General features: G+C 47.0%; 2 protein-coding genes across 4 annotated transcripts in view; one reads left to right on the top strand and one right to left on the bottom strand.

Moving 5' to 3' along the window:
• Positions 1-24629, bottom strand: part of LOC306646612 (uncharacterized protein) — a 111488-nt gene that overhangs the window by 30106 nt on the left and 56753 nt on the right. The gene's annotated exons all lie outside the window — the stretch shown is intronic.
• The window catches only part of LOC306646624 (uncharacterized protein), a 280420-nt gene that overhangs the window by 199602 nt on the left and 56189 nt on the right, over positions 1-24629 (top strand). The window contains exon 3 of one of the 3 annotated variants that reach the window (XM_079115260.1): positions 6946-7183. The exons of 1 other annotated variant lie outside the window; for it this stretch is intronic. In XM_079115260.1, coding sequence (XP_078971386.1) covers positions 6946-6949 — 4 coding nt within the window. In that variant the 3' untranslated portion in view covers positions 6950-7183. Of the gene's footprint in view, positions 1-6063; positions 6230-6945; positions 7184-24629 lie in introns of those variants that run through there. One more of the 3 variants, XM_079115259.1, reaches the window with a different exon arrangement.

Raw genomic sequence — 24629 nt, 5'->3', positions numbered from 1 at the left:
CATTGCTCTGTCCTGCACCTTATGTCCCCATGAGCAGGCCTGGTACAGTGTAGATCTCCACCTGCAGTGGTATGGCATGAGGCCTGTCCCACAGGAGGTGCCTTCCAGAGATGGAGAGAAAAAGCCAACCCAGGTTGTCGCCCTGCATTCCCTGAGGTCCCAGTTCCTCCCAGTGCAAAGGAATTTCCTGCTGTGGGGCTGGGGATGTGGCTCAGTGGTTAAGTGTTCCTGGGTTCAATCCCCCATACTCGACCCCCTGGCCCCACCAAAAAAAGCAGGTCACAGTGACCAACCAGTCGTTTGGAACATCATGGCCATAAATTACAATTAAATAAAAAAGGATTAACTTGAAGAGAATCTCTTGGACACACTGAAAAGGCACTGCATCTACCACCAGTGGATTCAGCAAATCTCAGACAAGAGAAAGAGAACATTTTTCTGCAGGGTCAATGGAGGCCTGACAGGCAGCTGGCTGGGAGGGTTGAGTGTTGCAGAGTTTCTAACCAGGTGTGACCTTTGGCCTGGGCACCACCTCATCTTCTGAAGAGCCAGAAGGGGAGCGGGGTGCGTCTTCCGGGAAGAGCCAGCAGGGGGCAGCAGTGCCGCCGTGATAGCAGAGCCAGGAAACCAGGCTCCAGGGTGGCCTGGGAACCCAGACTTCCAGTGTGGGTGGGCGAGGCCACCTCACAGCCCTTGCCTAGGGCCAGGGTGCTGGCCTGACCATGAACTTGGTGTGCAGCAGCCATTCTGGGCATTTTCTAAGTATCTCAGGAGGAAGATAGGAAGGAAACCACTCAGGAAAAGCAAAGTACATCCTTCCACACCCCTGCCCCTAGCAGTTATTTGAGTTACCAGTTAAGCAAAAGATCTGGATTTTAGTCCCTGAAGTTCATGACTGTTAGGACGTGGAGATGAGGTGTCTCCCAAAACCTCCTGTGCACGACCATGTAGGAATATACACAAGTGTATGACCAGCCGAGGAGCCGCCTAACTGGAATGGATGAAGGAAGGCAGGCAGGTTGGGGTGTGCCTGCAGGAAGTAGGTCACGAGTCGTGTCCTTGGGTTTACAGTGTGTCCCAGTCCCTTGCTCTTGCTGCCTCTGCTCCCAACCTGCCTTGGCTGAGACTCTTTCCTCTACCACACCTTTCCACCAGGTTCTGCCTCACCTTGGCCCAGAGCTCTGGAGTCCACTGATCAGGGACTGAGCCTCCGCAACCCTGAGCCAAAATAAACTTACCCTCCTCTAAATTGTTCTTGTTCTGGTCACAACCAGGAAACCCTGACACGAGGACCACCGCTGACACACACATCACTGGTTCCTGCCATAAGTTAGTCAACCATGTACTGATTGAAGGCCTATGTCTGTTCAATTCTATATCATAAGTTCTGGGGCGTGGGGGCGCTGCTGCAGAAGAGGACCTTGGGCATAGAGAGAGAGGAACCAAACCTTTCTTCGAGAAATTCCACCTCCATGAATTCTTCAAAGTTAGGATGATGCCAACAGGTGGGATTAGCTGGGGTTTGGTTTGCTTGTGTTTTGGTACCACAGTGGAACCCAGGGGTGCTCGACCACTGAGTCAGAACCCCAGCCCTTCTTTAAGATTTAGAGACAGGCCCTGGCTGAGTTCCTTAGGGCCTGGCTGAGTTGCTGATGCTGGCCTTGAATTTGTGATCCTATATCCGCTCTCAAGTTATTGGGGCTATAAGTGTGAGGCCCAGCCGATAAGGTATTTTTATAAGAACACTTATCATCAGTTTAAGCAATAAGCAAGTATTCTTGAGCAGGTCAAGACACAGAAAACACATATTTGAATCACAGCCTCATCTAAGACTTTGTGACATCCTTATTCTGATTTCCGTGGTAGATTGACTAGTTTCAGCTTGCAGGAAAAACTTTCTTTTGCGTTATTTCCTATACTAGCCAAAAAATAATGCTATTGACATGTAACTTGCATTTAGCACTTTCCACGTGCCAGGTGCTTGTTAGGAATGCCTGGCCTAGGAAGCCATTTAATCCATATGACAAACCTATGAGAGAGATACTTTATTTAGACTATTTTATGTGACTCCAACACAATTCCACAGACTGGGTAATGTATAAAGAAGAAGAACGTCTTTCTCTCATTTCTGCAGACTGGGATCAAGGTGCCTGCCTCTGGGGAGGGCCTTCTTGCTGCATCACAATGTGGTAAAAGGCATCATCCCCAGTTCAGAAAGCAGGCTTAGCTCTTCCATCCTCCTCTTAGGAAACCACCAATACCATCAGGGGACATCACACTCCTGACTTCACCTAACACTCATTACTTCCCAAAGGCCCCACCTCCAATTGGCATCAATTAATGTATTTGGGGGTGAGTTTTCTAATGTCTGAAAATTTTCAGGACACATTTAAACTGAAGCACTATAATGATTCCCTGTAGCAGAAGTTCAGAGAGGTTAAGTACCAAGTGAGGCCACACAGCTAATACACAATACAGTAGGACATGAACTGAGAACATCTGGACCCAGACTCCAGGTTGCTGGTCATAACATCTTCCTGATATCAAATATTGATGACATACTCCTCCACAGAAAAGGAAACTTCCAGCAGGTGTGGTGTGCATGCCTGTAATCCCAGCAGCTCAGGAGGCTGATGTAGGAGGATGGTGAGTTCAAGGTTGGCCCCAGGAACTTAGCGAGGGCCTAAGCAACTCACTGAGACCCAGTCTCTAAAAGAAAATAAAAAGGGCTGGGGATGTGGCTCAGTGTTTAAGTGCCCCTGGGTTCCCCTGGGTTCAATCCATGGCACCAAAATAAAGAAATAAATAAAATAACCAAATAAACAAACTTCCAGAGAGAATCAAAGCACTGCCCCTCTGCTGAGTCTCTACCTTCAATCATGGGTGATCCATGGCTGCCCCAGACTTGGCTACCTCTCTCTGTTTCTGAGGAAATGCCCAGTCACGTCACACCACCTTGACACCTCAGATTAGTTAGAATCACTTTGCTGTTTGACTTGGGTTTTTCCTGAAAGAGCATCGCAGCAATCCTAACCTTTTCCTTTCTGTGCTCTGTCAATAAACCACTGCTTCTGTCACTTTTTATAAAAATCCAATTGAAAATATGTCATTTAAATTTGAATCACCCAGGTGGCCCAGACTGCAAACCATCAGCCCAAGGTGCTGGGCCAGGTGGTAAGACAGCTCCTCCTCTGTCCCTAGAACTCCTCCCACATCTGTGCCTCCATCTCTGTAGCAGCTCCAAGAGCTATTTGGCCCCCACTTCATGGTCTTCAGCCCCTGCCTCCCAGAGTCACTGCCAGATGCAGCTTCCAGAGTCTGGCCCAAAGCAGGAGGGACAGAGGGGCGGTGCCACAGAGCAGAGGAGCCTCCCAGGAATGGAGGCTGCTGCCTTCCTGCTCTGCTGGTGGAGGAACATGCGGGTGGGTGGCCTCTCAGGGAGGAGGAGGCTGAGAGCCAGGGAGCAAGAAACCCAAAGCCCCGTCCTGGAGGCCGGGGGCCAGGCAGGCCACCTGGGCAGCAGTGGGTCAGGGGCCACTGGGGACGCTGATGAGCCTGGGTCGCAGTGCAGCAGCACAATGTTGAGACACTGCAATTTCTGAGCAAGCCTCTCGGAAGCCTCCGTGTCCTCTTGTGTCACTGTCCCTGGCCCATCAAGCCCAGGGACAGCAGGTCGACTACGTGTGCAGTTGGGTCTTCTGCACTGTTCTCCCTGGGCAGGGTCTTGACCTGCTCTCCTTCAGCTGACAGTGTGGTCGTGGGTACAGCGTTAGTTCCAGCCTCGTCATTGATGAGACACAGTGACCATACCTAGAGGGCCATTGAGGAGACTCCCTGAGACAGTGTCTTTTGATTCTTGAAATGTTCCTTCCAGGTGCGGTGGCAAACTCCTGTCCGTTCAGTTACTTGGGAGGCTGAGGTTGGAGGACACTAGTTCTACACCAGCCTCAACAAAGGAGAGAGGCCCGCCTCACTTGAGCAGAGGCCGATTCTCCAAACAGAGGACAAACAGGGCCAGGAGTGGCCGTAGTTAAGCATATTTGGGGTCCATCCCTGGGACCCAGAAGAACACAGAACAGAAGAAGCAAACAGTGCTTTCTTCCTGGGAAAGAAGCTTTTTCTCAGGCTCAGATAGGAGTGGAGAAATCCTACTTCTGACCCTTTGTTGGGGAGTGTGTGATTTAGTTCCAGCTCTTAATCTTTAGTTAGTGACTAAATGACCCGCGAGATGTTACTTGCCCTGAGTCTCAATATGAGGATGAAAAAATAGGAAGCTGCCTCGTGTGCTGGGTTGCCAGGTCTGAGATGGGTGGAGGCTCAGGACCTGGCACAAGAAGATGAAATGGCCTGGAGGGCACGGATGTTCCCACGGTTCCTGTTGGACTCAGAATGGAGTGTGGCCTGTCATCCTTGCTCCCTCCTCTCTGTGTCTAGTTAATCTGTGTTTGTGAGTGACTAGCCTGTGACCTCAGCATTAGAGGCTCCTCAGGTGATACAGGTGAGTGATGACCCACACACCTAAGGAGAAGCTCAGAGAAGATGGCAGAAGGACCCTGCAAGACATGTGGGCAGCTAGAAAGGCCCTGCAAGTTCCAATGGCTCATCCAGTGTCACACAGAGAGACAAAGGAGGGGAAGTGTCTGAAACCATCTGCTTCCCACTCTTGGGAAGCTGCTCCCAGGCCTTTGCTGAGCACAGAGGGAAGTGCATGTGTCGGTCACTCTCACTTGTGTCACAGGCCAAGGAATCAGTGATTCCAAGATGGCTCCCATTTTGTGAGGAAGTGCCTCAGATAAGGGGACCCCAGGAAGTGACCTCACTTCCTGGCAATTGAACAAAGAGAACTTAGAACCCTGGTAGCCATGCAACCAGAGACCGGGCACAGCCCAGTCTGTTCAGTTGTGTGGAGAGAGCTATCCAGAGCCATGAGCTCTTGCTGTCTCCTGACAGGTTGCTGTGCAGACCTCAGGAAGGCCCTGAGCAGGGGCCTGTCCCAAATATGGAGGCACTGGGTCAGTGTCCGGCCCCCTCCTGTCTTAAGAAGGTTTAGGAGGAACTGGAGAATGAGACACAGCAGCCCAGGGCAGGTGAGCTTAGGCTAGCCCCCCACTCTGATCCCATCTTGGAGACCACAGTCTCTCATGTCTGTGTGTGTGTATGTGTGTGTGAGAGAGAGAGAAAGAGAGAGGAGAGAGATAGATAGATAGATAGAGAGAGAGAGAGAGAGAGAGAGAGAGAGAGAGAGAGAGAGAGAGGCGGATGTCTTTGGATCTCCCTTCATGATCTGCCAGGGTCATTTGAACGTTGCCACTGTTTCCATGTTGAAATGTCCTCTTTGGTGCCCACACAAGGAGGAACAGAGCAAAGAAGCACCAGGGGATATGTCCAGCCTGGTGCAGACATTCATGGTGCTGGTGGTGGAGGACATCATCAATGGCCTGGTGCCTGCCCTGCAGAGGGGCAACGAGGCCTACGTCCACGAATTTCTTCATACCTACCGAAGTCTGACCAGCACACCTAAGCTGTTGGAACAGCTGTGCAGAAGGTGGGACCCTCCTCCCTGCCCAGGGACCGCCCCCACCAGCATGTGTGGGAGGCCAGGCATCACTGAACCCCATCACTGTGGAAGGACGGGCCGCAAAGACCACCCTGCCTGGGTGTGGGCAGGACCAAGGAGAAGGAGCCCTGGCAGGTTGGCCTCAGGCTGGGGCCCAGGGCTCTGAGCTTCTCCCTGGGCCTCTCCTCAAGCTCTGAGTCCTCAGAAAGCAGCTTCCACATTTGGGAAGAAAAGGAAAGTGTGGATCGCTTCTGGGAGGGTCCCTGTTCACCATAGAGCCAGACAGAGGCTCCTGGGATGCATGCAGGGACCTGGTCCTGGAGACATAGAAGAAGAGGGTGGTGGGTCCATTCATCTCTCAAGGTAGCCTGTCACTCAGGAGGAGGTAGACACACCTCCCAGCCCCTGGGGCTCCGTGACTCTCTGAAGCTGATCAATCTCACCAGGCACCTAGAAGGTAAGAGGCCTGGGTTGTGAGAGGTGACACCCCGCCTGGCCTTCTCTAGGTATGGAGACCTCAGGTCACAAGAGGAGGAGGAGCAGCTTAAAGTGAAGAAGTGAGTGGTCTTTAGTCGGAGAGGGAGGGTCCCCTTCTCCAGATGGGGCACCTGGGAGGGTGGTGTAGAGGAGGCTGGGCAAAGCCAGGTCCACCCTGCTGTGACTACCAGCAGAGGGCTTTAACTGTAGCAGGACACAGAGGGGAGGACCAGGAATCCAAGGAGCAGAGGATTGGCCAGAGTCCCAGGTCAGGCCCCTTGAAGACCCCTCCAACATGGCTGATCCCTCCAGAGCATCCACACATGGAGAGTGGACAGAAGCTGGGGGACCACCGGCCACACACGTCCCTCAGGATCACCTTACTTGCCCAGTTCCCGAGGGGCTGCCAAGCCACGCTGAGGGAAGGCCATCAGGCAGGGGGCCTTGGGAGGGTCCAGCCTGAGTAGCCAGGTGCAGATGGCTGCCTGCCCACTCCCACTCCACAGTGCCCTCTGCTCCATCATCCAAAAACTGCTGCATACACACCCTGAAGACTTCCTGGGGGCCTGGGGACTGGACACCCTGAGGTGTCTCAACACCTTCCTGCAGCTCACCATGCCTGGGATGGAGCTGAGCCTCCAAGTGCACCGACTCCTGTCACAGCTTGAGGACCCCGAACCCAGTGAGTCTAGGCCTGTGACAAGCACACTGAGGTGGATGACGTTGTGAGGAAGCCTTGTGCTGTCCCCACAGGAACTGCCATTTGGTTCCAAGCCACACAAGCTTGGTGGCCCTGATCTGAGAGGACAGCTGCTGTGGGGGAGGAGCTGCCTTATTCTCAGGGCAGGGGCTGGCAGCAAGCAGGAAAGGCCTAGGGCAAGGCAATCATGTTGGGCTCTTTCCTTCTGTAGCTAGAGTGCCACCAGAAGTGCCTCCAGCAGAAGAGCCCCAGTTTCCGGCAACACAGCTCACGGCCATACCCGCTGAGCTGGGGGGAGATCCACCATCCAAACTGGAGAACAGATCCACCAGCACACCATCAGCAGAGGGAGTGCAAGGGCCTCCAGAGGCCACCGAGACACCTGGGGCCCAGGAGGCAGCTCAGCTGCCAGCCACCAGCCCAGAGGACGTACACCCCTGCTTTCCTGGGGCTGTGGAGGGCAAGACCCGTGTCCACATATCTTGGAATGGATTCTCCTCCCTCTCTGGTGGCAGCAGTTGCAGACACCAAGAAGCTAGAGGTGGAAGGTTCAGGAGGAGACAAGTCAAAGCCCACTCCATGTCTTCCTTGTTGCCAACAGAAGAGTTCTCTTTACGTTGTCACAGCTATCCATAGGTGTGTGTCACGGTGACCTACACTCACACAGCCACATCTGAAGGAGACATTCCCACATCTTTGACAGCACCAGGTCACCAGAGGTGGGCATTTGCCCAGCTGATGACAGAGAGCTCCTTCCCACCAGTGTCCATCTCCCCTCAGTGGCTGACATCACTTCGTGTTCACTGCTACCTTTCCTCCCTTTGAATGTCCCTTTACTCTGCGGAAGTGGACAAGGTGGACCCCTGCCTGGCAGTCGAGGCCGTGCCCTCTCCACTCCAGCCTCCAGGCCCCCAACCTTGCCTGTGAAGACAACCCCACTGAAACACGGGTCACACCTTCTGATTTTTTGTGACTCCATGGTTAACAACCTTCAGAGCTTTGATCCTCCTGAGAGCCGTGCTCACTGATGGTGGTTCCAGGGTGGCCAGATACTGAACCCGCCCCTTCATCCAGCAGTGCACTGTGGGCCTGTCCTGGAGTGAGCCCTGTCCCCATCTGGGGTCCCTAAAAGGGTTAGTTCTCCACAGTCCTTCCTCACCTGCCTTCTTTTTCAGAGATGAACTGGGAACTCTCAGAACCTTTCCCCTGTAGGTCACAGCTTCAAGGACACCTTGAGGACAGCAGCAGCCACTGGTATCCGCCTGGACTGCAGGGTGTGCACACAGTGATGTGGAATCCAGTTTCACAATGACATGTTTTACCATAGGAAATGGGCATGTTTCTTTATATATTAGTGTTTGGGTTATTTCTTCCAAATAGATTTTAAGATTCTAATGTAGGCTATATTTCCTTCTTGCAAATCTATTAATAAGATTCTTTTCATTTTTATTAAATTTTTTAGTATAATAAGTCATTGAGCATTTTGTTGGAAATGAGAATTTTTCATAGGTTAGAAGAGAAACACTCTCAGAGAAAGCTACTCTTTGTTGCACATTTTCCTTCTTTGTATACAGAATCTCTCATAATAAGCTGTGGGCAGGTTTCCGAGTTATAAAATCATATCATCTTAGAAGAAAGGGCCAGCGGCCTTCCGCTCCCTCACTTTGTCCCCCACAGCTACGTGTGTGGACAGGGCCCAGTGAGCTGACCTTTTCCCTCCAGGATGGAATGGCAGCCATGTGGGCACTCAGCCCGTGTCTGCCCCATGCTTTGTTAAATGTGCTTCACAAGTTTTATCCGTTTCCTTCTATTCCTATTGGACTGAGTGTGTTTTTGTTTGGGATGAATAAACATCAGCCTGTGAAGCTCTCCTCACCCCTCCTTTGTGGATTTATTATAAAATGTGTCTTTCCCAACACGCAGCCCCAGCCCACCTACAGCCTGAGGAGCACAGGGCGCCCTGTGCAGTCCACACTCTCATTCCCTGGGGACAGGCCTGCTGGTACCTGATAACCCTCTTCCCTGCCTCACCCGTGAGCAGGCTGGCCCAGCCTGGCCAGCTCTCCACATTTAGTCTGGCGATGTCCCTCCTGGGGCTCCTCTCCCCAGGTCACCCTGTGGTCTTCCTGTTTCCACAGGCTGAGTCCTGCTGAGGAGATGGTGTCCCTGGGGCAGTCACCTCCTCTGGGTACTGGCCGTGGAGGGAGCAGTGTGCCCCTCAGTCCAGCCACAAGTCCCGTGTGTGCTCCTAGCATGGCTGTGGGCTGCGTCCTGCACCTGGCTCTGATGGCTCTGAGGCTCCAGGATTTGCTCCTGACACACCTGCTCAGGACTTTGCCTGTCCTCACTGTGCAGTGGGCTCTCTCCTGAACACCCCTGGAGACTTAAGGGCTCTGTCACCTGCTGACAGGTGGCTCCCGCTGGCCTGCAGCTTCACGGTGACCTCAGTGCTCAAAGTCCCAGTGGAAGGTGCCACTCTGGATGGTGGTCTCCATGAGCCCTTGACTCATCTGCCCAACCCCCTTCTCTCTGCGGGTGTCCTCCCACCTCTTTAGGGCAACACTGCTGATTGCCATGTTGTCCACTTCACCCTTCTCTACCCTTCCAGTGGACTCTGTGTGGTGCCTGATGACCTCAGACCTGTCCCCTGTCCAGTAGGTGAGGATGTTCCCCTGATGTCCTCCACAGGCTATGCGGGGTCTGAGCATCTCCCCTGGGGTCTCACCCATCTGCCTGCACCCATCCATGTGTCTGGTGTCACGCTTCCATAGGGGCAACAGGCAGGGTGGGCACCCCAGTTGGGGTCCACACTCCGTCCAGGGAGGTCCACAGCCTGCACTCCAGGGTGCACTGCACCCTGGCTCAGGGACAGCAGCATCACCATTGCTCTCCAGTGAGGCAAGAGAATCCTCGGCCATCATCCTTTACAGCTCATTGCAGGCCCCTGACTTTCTACATGTGGATATGGGTTTAGAATCAACTTGTGAGGTTCCCAAAAAGAGACCATGCAGTGACAATGTGCTGTATGTGCAGGCCCATCTAGCCTGGGGTGACCACTGTGCAGCATCTGCCCATCCCGAGGGGAGCCTCTGCCTGGCTGTCCCAGTGGGGACATAGCAATTACCACTAGAAGGAGATCTGACTGAGCCAGGTCTGCCCACCATAGTCTGAGCCTTGGCTTCCCATTAGCAGATGGCAGACACGTTCCCTCTCCAGCCCTTGTGAAGGTGAAGCAGGACCCAGCGGGCACTGCAGACCCAGGCTTCTCACCAGCTTTGTGCCAAAGAACCTGGCTGGGTGCTTCCCGGGGGTCCTGAGCTGCCCTCTGCTGAGCCGAACACACAGTGCCAAGAGCCTTTCCTCCTCAGAGCCTTGGAGTGATGGCCTGTTCCCCCGGGTCCAGGTCTGCTCCACTTGGCTTGTAGCCTGTGAGGGCAGCACCCACTTCCCACAGGCCCCTGGCTAGGCCCTGGCCCAGAGGTGGGCTCCAGGCAGCCAAGGTGCTCTGCAGACTGTAGTATCTACAGGCAGCAGGCCAGCAGTGGGTAGTGGCTCCACCCAGTGCAGGTCCAGCATGGACAGCTCCCTCACATCCTCCATGTCCACCTAGGGGTCCACAGTGCCATGCTTCTAGGGACCTGGAGGGCGCCTCCCACACTTGAGCTCTGAGAATGACCCAGTCCAGCTCCTGTGCATGACCAGCCTTCCAGCACCTGTGGAATCCTCTACTGCATATGTGATGCAATTTTTTTCATTGCATTATAATTATTAATTAGTAATAAAATTTCATGCCAATCAGGGCACAGTGGCACATGCCTTCAGTCACAGTAGCTTGGGAGGCTGAGGCAGGAGGATCATGAGTTCAAAGCCAGCCTCACCAAAAGTGAGGTGCTAAGCAACTCAGTGAGACCCTGTCTCTAAAGTACAGAATAGGGCTGGGGATGTTGCTCAGTGGTTATGCACCTCTGAGTTCAATCCATGGTACCAAAAAGAAATAAAAAAAAAAAAAAAAGAGAGAAGAAAAATTTTATGTTGACTCATGGAAAGTGGCAAGTCAAATCTTGTGCCAGGCTGTGCCACCCTCTGCATTCTGTAGCTGCAGATAAAGTCCCCAACAGAGCAGGAAGGTCCTGTGGGGAAGGACACACACACACACACACACACACACACACACACACACACACACAGAGTCCACTCTGGAGAAGGTGAGATAGAAGCTCCTGGGAATGGGGCCCAGGAAGGACACTGAGCATGCTGGGTACTCAGAGGAGGCTGCCTTCCCTGGGGCAGTGTCCCTGAAGTTTAGGAATGGAACATCCTGGATGAGGCAGAGCGGGTGTCTCTGGAAATTTCATCCCATTTGGACCTCACATTCCTCAGCTGTGAAATGGGCCAGCAGCCCGCTAACAGGGTGGTAGGAACACCCTGAATGTGGCAGCCTGCGAGCCCCCTACCCAACTTGTTCTAAATAAGGGCAATAGCCTTTCATCTGTGGAAGACACAAGGTGGAACTGGACGGGTGGAGGAGTCACGTTCAAGAAACATGTTCATCTCTTCCAGAGTGTAATGCAGGCTGGGTGGAGGCTCAGTGGTAGAGCACTTGTCCAGCCTATGTGAGGCCCTGGGTTCTATCCTCAGCACCACAGGAAAAAGTAAGTAAATAAACAAACAAATAAATCAATGAATAAGATAAAGTATTGTGAACCCAGAACCCAGAGGTGCTTCACCATGAGCTGCTTCTCCATATTGTTGGCGTGTTTCTTTTGAGAGGATCTAACTGATTTTTCCAAGGCTGCCTTTAAATGTGAGTCCCTGCCTGACTCCTCAAGATGTTGTAATACAGGCCTGTTCCTAGGCCCAGCTACGTGGAACTTGTCTCAGGACTTGAAACTGGGCCTCAACCTTTGGGGTGGACTCTCAGTGAGGGTCACTGTTCAAAGTGATTCGTGCACATTGGATGCTGAGAAGGTCCTGGGAACACAGCCACTGAATTCACCATGAGCCAGGGAGCATCTTCAGGACTAGGCCTTTAAGGACCTCCCTTTAAAAGGTCCTGGGATTGTCAGACTGAGCCCCAGGTGCAGCCTGCCTGACTGGGGGCAGGTGTTGTGGGAACCACCCACTCTTGCCTGCTACTGGCTCTGTTTGGATGCTCAGCATGTGAGGGCTCCTACCAGATGTACCTCTGACACATGGCCTGAAAAAAGACAGCCCATACCATCGTTCTTTAGAGGTACATGCAGCTTTCAGGGCAGGCCATGACTCAGGCATGAAGAGGTGACTTGCAGATCCTGTGACATCCTACAGGTAGCATGCTTGAAAGTGGGATCTCAGCCCAGGACACTGCCACGCTGGGGTGGAGACAAGACTCCAGGAGGGGAGGAGACCTGGATGACACTGAGCCTGCCCAACTGAGGGAACAGTGGCAGAGACCAGAGTCCATGCAGCAGTCTGTCTGCCAGGGTGACAGCAGCAGGAAAGGCTCTGTCTCACTGTGTCCCTGCAGGGCCCTCTTCCCTCCATGGCAGGCGCTGCAGTGCAAACACTGACATCTGCCAAATCGGCATAAAATGCGCATCCCCATTACACAGATGGGGAAACTGATGCTTGCTAATGCTCCCCTCCGCCAAGCAGATGACAGAGCCAGGATCTGAATGCTAGACTGAGAGGCTCAGTGGGGCCCAGCAGATGAGGGGGTCGCACCAAAGGCCATGCCCACCGCCTGTTCCACACTTCCATGGTCTTCTCTTCATGTCCACAAGTCAAAAGTGCATTTAGGACCGTGTTACGGTGTCGATGGGAATGTCCATGACAGGCACGAGTGTTGAAGACCTGTCCCCTCTGCAGCAGTGCTCAAAGATGGAGCCCTCAGAAAGTGAGTGGATCACAAGGGCTCTGACCTCATGGGTAGATCAATCCAATCCATTGATCAGTTGTAGGGGAATGATGATTGACAGGTGGTAAAACCGCAGGAGATGAGATCAAGTTGGAGGAAGCCGGTCACATGCCCTGGGGACCACAGCTTGTACCCGCCCTTCCTTTTCTTTTCCCCTCCCTCCCTCCCTTGCTCCCTGCTTGTCACAGGCCTATTTGTTCTTTGGCTGGTCCCCTGAGAGACCGGTGGCCCTGCCTGTGGGACTTCTCCCCTTTTCATTCCTGGGACTTTCATCAGGACAGGTGGGGAGCACGGAGAGGTGACAGAGGAACTGAGCAGCTGCCCTCACCAGGCAGAATGGAGGAAGCAAAGAGGCAGAATGAAGAGGCAGGTGATGAGTAAAGGATTTATGGGTAAAGAAATGTTGTCGAGCCTGAGACTCCAATGTTCTTGAGGACAGGTTACCAGAGAAGAGAACAGGCATGGAGTCCCCAACCCCAAACCAAAGCGCTACAGGGAGGGGCCCAAGAGAGAGGAGGGGCACAGAGCAAGTCTTCAGCTGGATCACTTGCAAGCATCTGGGAAGGCAGCAAGATTAAAGCCTGATGGGGCAGCAGGGTCCCTGACACACCCAGGTGTAACCTGCATCTTCCTGTGATCATGGACCTATGTCCCTTAGTCACTGTCCCTGACTAAACTGGAACACAGCAGAGGACAGCAAGCTACCTGCAGTCAGCAACTGTCTGTTCATGTCACTTGTGACAGGAAAGTACCAGGCACAGTAGATGCTCCCTAAGTAACACACGCTCCGTAGACTGGAAAGAATGAATGGAATATTATTCAGTTACATAAAGAATGACTTTATGACTTTTGCTGCTAAATGGATGGATCTGGACACTATTATCCTAAGCAAAATAAGCCAATCCCCCTGCCCTTGTCAAAACAAAAACAAAAACAAAGATCAAATGTGCTGTCTGCCTTGTGGAAGCTAACCCACATAAGGTGGGGGACAGAAGTTCAGTAGATTAGCCCAAGGGAATGAAGGGAAGGGAGAGGAGCAGGAACAGGAGAGACAGTGGGATGCATGTGACAGAACTGTCCTACCTTCACATGTGAATGCGGCACAGTGAATCTCCAAGTCATGTACGACCACAAGGCTGGGATCCTAATTAGAATAAGATGTCCCCCATGTTTGTATAAATATGTCACATATACTCTACTGAAAAGAACAGATTTTTTGAAAAAAAAGAATGAATGGAAATGGAATGCTATGGAACTCCCAATTGTATCATCTATTTTTAAAGGCATATGATCATTCTTTTCTTTTCTTTCTTTCTTTTTTTTTTTTTTTTTTTTTTTTTTTGGCAGTGCTGGGGATTGAACCCAGGGCCCTGTGCTTGCAAGGCAAGCAGCTTACCAACTGATCTATCTCCCCATCCCATGATCATTATTTTCTACTTGACATGACTGGTGACACAGTGATGGGACCACATCATGCACATGAAGTGTAACTTTTCCAGTCTCTTGTGGTCCTCGAGACAACTCTGGAAAGATCCTGGTAGCTGCTCTATGTACAAATACATGATTGTTGTTCTGGAATAAATGTTCAGAATTGACATTGGTTGACCCAAATCAGGTGCAAACAGTGGAATATTGAGACTCAATAAATATTCAGGTATTTATTGAGACTTTGTTCCATAAAAAGAAAGTATCAATCAATGCACCTGTAAGGATGAGCCCAGAAAACAACATGGTAAGCAAAGAATCTCGACTTGGAAGATCACAAGATTCACTTCCAGAAACTGTTCAGACTAGTGGATCTATGGAGACAGGAGATAGATTTCCAGTGGCCTGGTACTGGGTAGAGAGTGATCGGGTTTGACTGTGTAAGGCACGGGGTTCCCTTCTAGAGGACAGAGCTGGGGCGTTAGAGGTGCAGCTTATGGTGCTTCAAGTGTGCTAAACATCCCCGAAACCATTTGATTGTTTGAAATGGTTAATTTTCGATTCTGTGTATATCAGCTCAGTTCCAAAACCAAAGCTGGCACAACATCAAGCCCACTTGCCGCCAATGTGTGCGTCCACTAAGGATGCTTCTGAGTGCCCACCACATCTATTTCCTAACACTCCAACACTTGACACCATTCCATTGAAAGATCATCCTCCCTCTTGGGGGCCATACACATGGCATGTCTCCATGTGCAGTTGCTTTTAATACTAATAGTCAATATATCCATAGATTCAGATTACAGAGAATACTGGGGAGATTTCATAGTGCTGGGACACAAAATAATATACAATAAAGTTTAATATTAATACTTAGATGAAATCATAAATAAGCAATTATGATTTGCTCAAATTTTTAAGGAGCCTGTGATTTCTTTTAGTATGCAAAAATTCTCTAAAATTTATATGAGAGTGTATTCCTCCAAACTTTGATGTGGTGTTTGGTCTTCATTGCTTTCTTAGTGTCTATGATTAAATTTAAGGATATTTTCCCACTTAATAAATAAATAGGTTAATCATAGTTACAATTTGTATTCTTCCTATGTCTAGTTAGAGTTTTAGTCCATCTTTGAGTACATGAAATAGAATAAATATTAACTATAAGCTAATTCTTCTATTCTCTGTTAATAATAACAAAAACATTCCACTGTTAAGAACTAACATTAGAGTTCTTGGAAGGAGTAACTTCTACAGAAACTTAATGTTGTATTCTTTCAGGGAAACTAAAACTAAATGGAACATGGTCCCTTTACCTTGCTGGGATCTGTTTTTCTTTTTATTTAAGCTATCATACAGTAAAAATATGTTTTTGAATAAGATCATTAATTATATTCTTGAAGATTTTTTACTTAACATTTCCCTGTATTAACCATGAAATGTTGTAATCAATACCAAAGAAAAAACATGCAAAAAGACTCTGTGAACAATAAAGATTCAGACTCAGCCTCAGAACACTGGTGTCTCTGTGTGCTGTTTCTCCACCATGCTGATGCCTCCCATCCACCTTCAACCCCCGACTGCTGCCAGGGCTGGACCCTGGCAAGTGCCCATTTCCCCAATGCTGGGGTGGCTCTGGTGGCTTTCTGTATACCTGATCATCTCTGCAGTATCAACTGTCAGTGAGACTGGTTTTACTGGAGTCATGCCTGTTCCCCTTCCCTTTACGTGCTCCTGTTTTCTAATTATTCTGGAGTGTTGGTCTTACTGTTTTTCAGACATTGATGATATCCATCCTCTTCCTGTTATGTTAGTCAGCTTTTTGTCACTGGGACCAAAATGTCAGACAAGAACAACTTAGAGGAGGAAAAACGTGTTTTGGACACATGGGTTATCAGAGGTCTCAGTCCATTGTCGGCCAGCTTCATCGCCCTGGGCCTGAGGTGAGGCAGAACATCATGGCAGAAGGGTGTGCACGAAGCTGCTTAGCTAATGGCAAGGAAGAAAAAGAGAGAGAGAGAGAGAGAGAGAGAGAGAGAGAGAGAGACAGAGACAGAGAGAGAGAGAGAGACAGAGAGGGAGACAGAGAGAGAGAAAAGAAGAAAAAGAAGAAGAAGAAGAAGGAGGAGGAGGAGGAGGAGGAGGAGGAGGAGGAGGAGGAGGAGGAGGGGAGAAGGAGGAGGAGGAGGAAGAAGGAAGAAGGAGGAGGAGAAGGAGGAGGAGGAAGAAGGAAGAAGGAGGAGGAGAAGGAGGAGGAGGAAGAAGGAAGAAGGAGGAGGAGAAGGAGGAGGAGGAAGAAGAAGAAGAAGAAGAAGAAAAAGAGGAACAGGAAAAGGAAGAGGAAGAAGGAAGAAGGAAGAAGGAAGATGAAAAAGAAGAAGGATGAGGAGGAGAAGGAGGAGAGGGAGGGGATAAAACTTTCCATGGCATTCTCCCAGTGACCTACTCCCTCCAGCTAAGTCCTCTCTCAATAGTCTATTTAGCCTCAAATGGATTAATCTACCAAGTGGATTAATCCACCCGGCAAGGTCATAGCTCTCATGATCTCATCATTGCCTAAAAGCCCCACCTCTGAGCTTTGCTGCACTTTTTCTTTGTTTTCTTTCATTTCATTTTGCTGTATTTGCAGGACTAGAGATGGAGCCCAGGGATGTTCTAAAATCACCAACCCTCTTCCTTCTCCTTCCTTCTCCTCCTCCTTCTCCTCCTCCTTCTTCTTCTTATTTTTTAAATTTAGGCCAGGTTTTGGTCAATTGTCAAGGCTGGTCTTGAACATGGGATACTTCTGCTTCAGCCTCCTGAGCCACTGGGCTTTCAGGCACGCAGCACTTCACTGAGCACTTTCTGGAAATTTCTATGGAAAATAACAGGAAATTGTTTTAGATCAACAGTAACCGGTGACTGCTGAGTCTGGAGGTGATTGACGGGTGTTTTTTTTTTTTTTTGTTATTTGATGGCACCAGAAATTGTACACAGGGTCCTCTTCAAGGTAGGCAAGGGCTTCACCATTGGCCTTTCCATTTTTGATGTTGAGACAGTCTCATTTTGTTGCCCAGGCTCCCTGGAATCTGAGATCCTCCTGTCTAAGCCTTTGGAGTAGCTGAGATTGAAAGTATGTGCCCACCTCTGACAACTTCTGAGCCACATCACCCACAAACAGATTAAGTCCTCTTTGAAATTTCCACCTTACAATTTGTTCCAAGGCTGGGCATGGTGGCACCTGCTGGCAATCCCAGTGACTAGGGAGGCCCAGGGAGAGGATTGCACCTTGGAGACCAGACTCAGCAAATCAGCATGGACCTAAGCAACTTGGCGAGACATAAAATAAGCAAAATAGTCAGTGTTCCCTGGGTTCAATCCAAAACAATAAAAAACATAAAATAGAATACACTTTTTTTTTGGGGGGGGGGGTGCTGGCGTTTTAATCCAGGGTTGCTATATCATTGAGCTGCATCCCAACACCTTTTTATTTTTTCCACATTTTTATCATTGCATTCCGGTTGTGTATAATGATGGGATTTCTTGCTACATGTGCATGGGGGCTTTGCTTGTCTCCAGAACTCAGCGCTGCATCAATTTGCAGTCTCTTCACCAGGCTCCACTCCATTTTACTACACACTTGTTCACAGAAATACTTCATTCTAGAGGCAAATGGTAAAGGCAGAACATTGAATAGAGGTTCCTGGGGGTTGGCGGTGGGGGAGTGAGGAGTTGGTGCTTTATGAGCACACAGCTCCTGAGGGGAAAAATGACATGTTTTGGAAATAGACAGTAGGGAGGGTTGCCCAACAAAGTGAATGCAATTAATGCCACTGAATTGCACTTAAAAACATTTCACCAGGTGCCATGGCACATGCCTGCAGTCCTGGCTCCTCAGGAGGCTGAAGCAGGGAAATCGTATCAGTCCAGGAGTTGGAGACCAGACTGGGCCTCAGAGCCAAAACCGTACTTTCAAGTAAAACAGAAAAGGTTAAAGTGAGAAGTTCCAACAGGGTCTGGTGGTGCACATCTCTAATTCCAGGGACTCAGCAGGCTGAGGCAGGAGGATCACAAGTTCAAGGCCATCCTCGCACCTTAGTGAGGCACTCAGCCACTCAGTGAGACCCTGTCTCAAAATCAAACAAAAAAAGGGCTGGGGATGTGGCTCAGTAGTTCCTGGGTTCAATCCCTGGTACCACAAAACAAAACAAAAACAAAAACAAAATTAAAACCAGGAAGGTGAGAGAAGAAATAACCATGGAAAAAGGAGCAATTAAATCATTGGAGAGACAGGAAGCAAGTGAATCCGGACAGCCAGTTTCTTTATGGGATCTCTGAGGGACTCCCACAATCTAGTCAACTAGGATGAAGGAATTGTGGAATTGGTCTTTTTGTCATTGTTGTTCTTTTTAGTTATACATGACAGTGAATTTGTTTTGGTGAATTATACCTGTATAGACTATAATATACTCTATTTAGGATCCCACCCTTATGGTACATGATATGGGGTTACACTGGTCATGTATTCAAATACAAAGCCAGGAAATTTATGTTCAGTTAATTCTACTGTCTTTCCTCTTCCCCTCCTTCCTCCCTTTCCTTTGTTTCCCTTTGTGTAATCCAGTGGATTTCTATTATTCCCTTCCCCAGCTTCCCTTGTTTGGGGTTAGCATCCTCAAATCAGAGACAACATTTGGCATCTAGTTTTGGGGGACTGGCTTATTTCACTTAGCCTGATAGTCTCCAGTTCCATCCATTTACCAGAAAATGACATCATTTCATTCTCTTTTAAGGCTGAGTAATATTCCATTGTGTATATGTACCACATTTTCTTTATCCATGCATATGTTGAAGGGCACCTAGGGTGGTTCCATAAGCTTAGCTATTGTGAATTGAGCTGCTATAAACATGGATGTGGCCATGTCACTGTAGTATGCTGATTTTAAGTCTTTTTGCTGTATACCAAGTGGGATAACTGGGTCAAATGGTGGTTCCATTCCAAGTTTTCTGAGGAATCTCCATACTGCTTTGCAGAGTGGTTACACAATGTGCGCCCACCAGCAATGTATGAGTGTGCCTGTTCCCCCACATCCTCACCAATATTTATTGTTACTTGTATTCTTGATTGTTGCCATTTTTGACTGGAGTGAGATGAAATTTCAGTGTAGTTTTAATTTGCATTTCTCTAATTACTAGAGATGTTGAATACTTTCTCATATATCTGCCGACCATAAACTTGGTCCTTTTATTACATTATTGAAGACAGAATCCACATGAAACACTTGGCAAGGCAGGCCCCTGCCACTCCGCCAGGACCATGCACATGTGGGGCAAAGTTAATCTTCCATAAAGGGTCGAGGTGTGTCACTGGGATGGAAGGGGTGATGCTGGCAGGGAAGGGCCACTGTGGTCACTTCCTGCAGCATTGCACCGAGGGCCTTTCCAAGGTTAGATGATCAGCCCGTTCACTTGAGTCTCAAGTGCCATTCTGTTTTTCTGGGTGTGAAAACGATATCATCACTTTGAGAATTAATAGCAATAGTCAAAGAATAAAATAACTTCCTTTGACCAGGAACAGTGATGCACATCTATAATCCCAGCATCTGGGGAGGCTGAGGCAAGAGGATCACAAGTTCAAGGCCAGCTTCAGTAACTTAGTGAAACCCTGCCTCAAAATCAATAAAAAGGGCTTGGGACAAGGCTCAGTGTTAAAGCATCTCTGGGTTCAATCCCTAGTACCAAAAAAAAAAAAAAAAAAAAAAGGATAAATAAAGCATAATAAAGGCCCTACCCACAAATACAGTACCATTCTGAGGTACTAGGGGTTAGTATGAATTGGGGAGGCTCATCCAATGTGGTGATTAGAGATGCTATCTCATTGGGGGTTTTAATGCAAATATTGACAATTACATTCATAATTATGTATGATGAAATGGAAAACTTATTGAATTCAATAATTTAGAGGATTGGGTTATATTAGAGATTGAGGAACTTGGTTTGAATCAGGAAGATTCTGTAGATGTGACTGCATGGTACAGCTATAGAACTTGCTTAATAGTCACGGCTGGTTGATCTTTGCATTTTCATTGTTATTGAAATTACTCATGGAAATGAAATAACAGCTGTTAAGAGTAGGAATAGTAAGAAGTTTAGTTTAATTAGTCCTTTTTGATGAGAGGTGAGGGTTGAAGGTATTATTTGAATATGGAAAATAGATTTGGGGATTGCTTTTTTCTAGTCAAATTAGGTCTGATAGTTGGATGCTGATTTTGGACTTACAGGTAGATTTCCCTATGGTGGCAGGCAGTGAATAATTGTTGGAAAGAATCGTAGGAGACTTGAAAATTTAGAGGCATTGATACATCTCGTGGACGCACAAATACATTCTGTAACAGTGGCCCTGGCCTCCTGGGCCCCCCGACTTTCCAAGCCCACTCTAGCCCTGTGTGCTTCTGCATTACTAGTCTAACCAGAGGACGCCAGATGTGCCTGATGTGGTTAATTCATGCAGATTGTGAATCAGAGTAAGGGAGTGTGGGGGAGTTGAGATTGGGTGGCGTGGCTAACCGAGGATAACCTTCCTGTCCTAAAGACTCTCAGAGACAAGTTGCTGGTGAGTTCTAAACCAGGTTCAGTTATTTAACCAGGGGAATTGCCCCTTGGTCACCCCCACTCATGGTTTGCTGTCAGGGATGCTCACCTCTGAGAGCTGGCGGAGGCGGGCACACCCTGGCCTGATCTTCAAGATGGTGACTGGCACAGTGCCAGAATAGGCTTGAAGCTATCAACAAGTTTCAGGAAGTACTCCTGATTGGCTGATGTACCTTGTGCTTGACTGGTATACAGTACATGTTTTATGCATTTAATTGATATGTCCATGCATTCACTGCTGGGGCAAATTTCTGATTGGTCCCTGTGTTCTTTATAACTTGGAGTAGTTCCGCATTGGGAAGACTTTTGTCCACATTAAAGAGAAGAAGCTTCACTGCACCAAAAGGCATATGTGTTATCATTTCCTCCTCCACGGCACTGGGAAGTGATAAGTGGTGGCGAAACCCGGGAAATCAGAGAAACAATGCAGGAGATAAATCAGGTAAAATTATGAAAGAAAAATTCTGGCCAGATAAATTCACAGGGAAATGGGACCAAATAAAGTTCGCAGGGATTTGCGACTGAGACTAGTGTCAGTTAATGTGTGTGCTTTCGCTTTTGCTATTGCTATTAAGGTGATTTATTTTTGTGTGCTGATAGATCTATGTATCTGTATTTTAAAATGAGTACTGAAGTGAGATTAGTACAAAGTATATTCCCCTCCCCCTTGCCGGGCCTTGCTTAAGCCTGCATTGGAATGTAAACTGTAGCAGTCTCAGCGGGAGAGGGGCGAGTAACCTGAGAGGAAAAAAAAAATAGGTCTCTGTTTCAAACTCCTGGGCTGTTACACAGAACTAACTCATTTTCTAGGATTCTTGTTTTGTTTTGTTTTTCTTTGATGCTGTATTTCTGAGCTCATAATTATGATCCTACATACCTAGGTTAATGATTTTTTTGATCAGTTCTATTTTTTATTCAACTAGAGTTTTTAAACATCTGTTACATTGAAATGGAGAAAACATTACAAGACCTTTGCTTTTGTGTTATGTGTATATGTTTTGTTTAAGGTCGTATTGTCTATGTATGTATCTGAAAAAATTGACATAAATAATAAGCATGCATAAAATTAAAATTTTAAAAATGGATCCAAATACTTTTATCCATGTGACTTAAAAGGGTTCAATTTAAATTGGGTAAACTAATAAAAGTGAAATGTCTTTAGAAATAATTTGCAAGTCTCTAGGTGGTCAAGCTAATAAAATATTGATGTTCATTAAATGTCTAATATCAATTGTTTCTAGGGCTTTTCTTCAACAGGAAAGAGGCAGCAAATACTGTTCAGGACACATGTCTGATATCTTGGTTCTTGAAGAATAAATAAATTAGAGTTAACATGTATGGGATTACACAAATGTGTTTGTAGAGACATCTGGTTAATTTACAAAGTTAAAATGCTAATTGTTAAATAACATTAAGTATTCTTAAGTCCTTAAATTCCCTGGAGTAACATACTTAAACATTATTGGTATTTTCATAGGTTTGTAAATTTAAAAGTGTTTAAAATTGCTTTGTGTCATTACTAAAAACAAGGTTATTAAGAGTTACGTCCTAACAGGTAAAACCCCAACCCGGAGGGTGAGCGTTCCATCTGCTCCCTTACCACTTCCCCTTGCACCCCCTCCAGTTCTGCAAAGCTCCAAGGAGCTCTTAGATTTGGATTTAGAGTTACCATCTCCCCTCTCACTGTGTTTCAGTGAGAGTACTATAAACAACAAAGTATTTTATCTTGCTAAAATGGAGTAATTTATCTAAATTCAGAAATTTCATAAGAGTTGTTTCAGAATGTGAACAAAAAGGTGTTGACAGAAAGGAAAGAGAAAATAAAAGGTTCTGGGTATGAAAATATATTTAGTAAAATGGAAAAGGAAATGTTTCTGGGTAAGAAAATGTTTATGGGATGAAATACAGGAAGGTCTAAGTAAGTGCTAAGAAAGTCTGTGTGTAAGTAAAGGGCAAATGTCAACAAATTTGCATGAAACTAAGTTGGTTACAAGTATGTGAGATGATCAGTTAAAGCTGTTTAAGGTTTTTTCTTAAAGTTAAATACTACTGTACTGACATTAACCGAGTTTAATCTATATGGTTTAATGACATGGTAAAATGACAAGGATTTGAAACACTAATTTACTCTTCACTTTGTGTCTATTAAGTTTTATTCTTTAGAACAATTAGTCTTTAAAATTGGGGGTGTATACAATTATGGTTAAACAACTGTTAGAGTATTCTACTATGTTACAGAGTCTACATTATTCTTTAAAAACTAAATTTGGTAAGAAAAAAGTGTCAAGGTAATTGTGAAATGGTCACTAGTTGGATATTAAATGTGTTCATATTTTCCAGGTATACAAGTTTTTAAAGCAGGGAATTTATCAAGTGCTGCTATTCTCCAGAATAAACTAGTCTGTAATGGTAATCTTAAACTTAAGGAGTACATTTTATTGGGGATTTATTTTTATCATTTGATATTCTACTATGGGACCTATTATCAATAAGATATAAGTAAAATTGGTTACTTATTTCACTGAGATAAAAATGTAAATGTAAATCTATATCTAAGAGTTAGTGACATCCTGATTTGTTCATATAGTAGAAGGTAAAAGCATTTTGCCACACAAAAGGAAAGTTAAAAGCTCTCTCAGCCTTTCTTTGATTCATGTTTTAGATACAATGTTAAATTGTGTTAATTATAAAGTTTATATAGACTCAGGAAACAGTATATGTAAATTACTTAATGATATTTAAGGAAGAAGCAAAGATCAACATCAAAAGTAGAACACTTAAGATCTGTAAAGAGGCACACCTTACCTGAGATAAGGCTCTGCCTCCCACCTAACTGCATGTTAGAGTGACTCCAAAATAAGTCAGACTTCAGCTTATTTAAAGTTATAGTCAAAAGATTGGTTTTTGTTGTAAAAGTACTATGATCTCAAATAGGGGATATAATGTGGTTCTCAGTCAAAATTCAAGATAGCTCTTATACAAGCTGAATATGTTTTTACTCTTGCTAATTTCATTTTGTAAAACTGTTACATGTTAATGTTTTGCAGAAGTAGCTGCTTCAAGAACATACAACCTAGGTAACTTGTGATAATAGGCCATCACCTACAAAACAGATAGTATGTGGTAGTACTTTAATAAAAGGGTAAATAACTGTAATGTTATAAACATTGAAGCTAAAGCCCAGTACTCTTACTTTATGACTGGGGAGACTGGCTTGCTGGATGATTAAGATCAAACTTAGAAATTGGAATTAAATACAGAGACCAAGGGGGGGGGGGGACACTATCTTGCCCTCAAAGTCAGCCTGAACCCAGGGAATAAGATGACTTCTCTAAGGAGTGTTGCAACTCTGGGTCACACAACCTCCTGATCAAGGTGATTGTTGAGACTAGAGGATGAAAAATCACTCAGTGCATCTGCTGCAGAGGAGGGTCATGGAAAAAGGGAGGCATCCCTTGATGCTTCCAAAGGAAGCCACCTCATCAAAGAGACCCTGCCTAACAAATGGCACTGGTGGAGCTAAGAAACTGCTCTTAAGTTCTCTATGAGTGGCCCCTCTGGGAACTCAGCTGACTCTTTAACAAGGCAGGAACCAGGTCAATTTGACTAGCTTGATCTTAGACGCCAGCAAAACAGTTAAAACCAAAATATAGCCATTCTTGGGCATTTAAATGAAATAATAGTTAAATGTAACTTAAGATGTACACTTGTATTAGCCCACTAGAATATAGACTGGAAGCTACAAATGAAAGAAAGGTTCTTCAGCAAATATGCCTGATAACTATCAAGAGAAACTGCCAGAGTCAGAAGTTTTTAGTCAGTTTAAGACCTTCCTAAGCTACACAGGTAGACTTAATCTATGTTTGCTAGTATGATTACCTAGCCCTAAGTAACAGAAGTATAGAGATCTCTACTAAACACAGGTTATACCTATAAAGGGATATTTT

This window comes from Sciurus vulgaris (genome assembly GCF_902686455.1).
Source record: "Sciurus vulgaris genome assembly, chromosome: 16".
NCBI lineage: Eukaryota > Metazoa > Chordata > Mammalia > Rodentia > Sciuridae > Sciurus > Sciurus vulgaris.
Note: the sequence above shows the minus strand (reverse complement) of the source record. Positions and strands in the feature narration are given on the sequence as shown.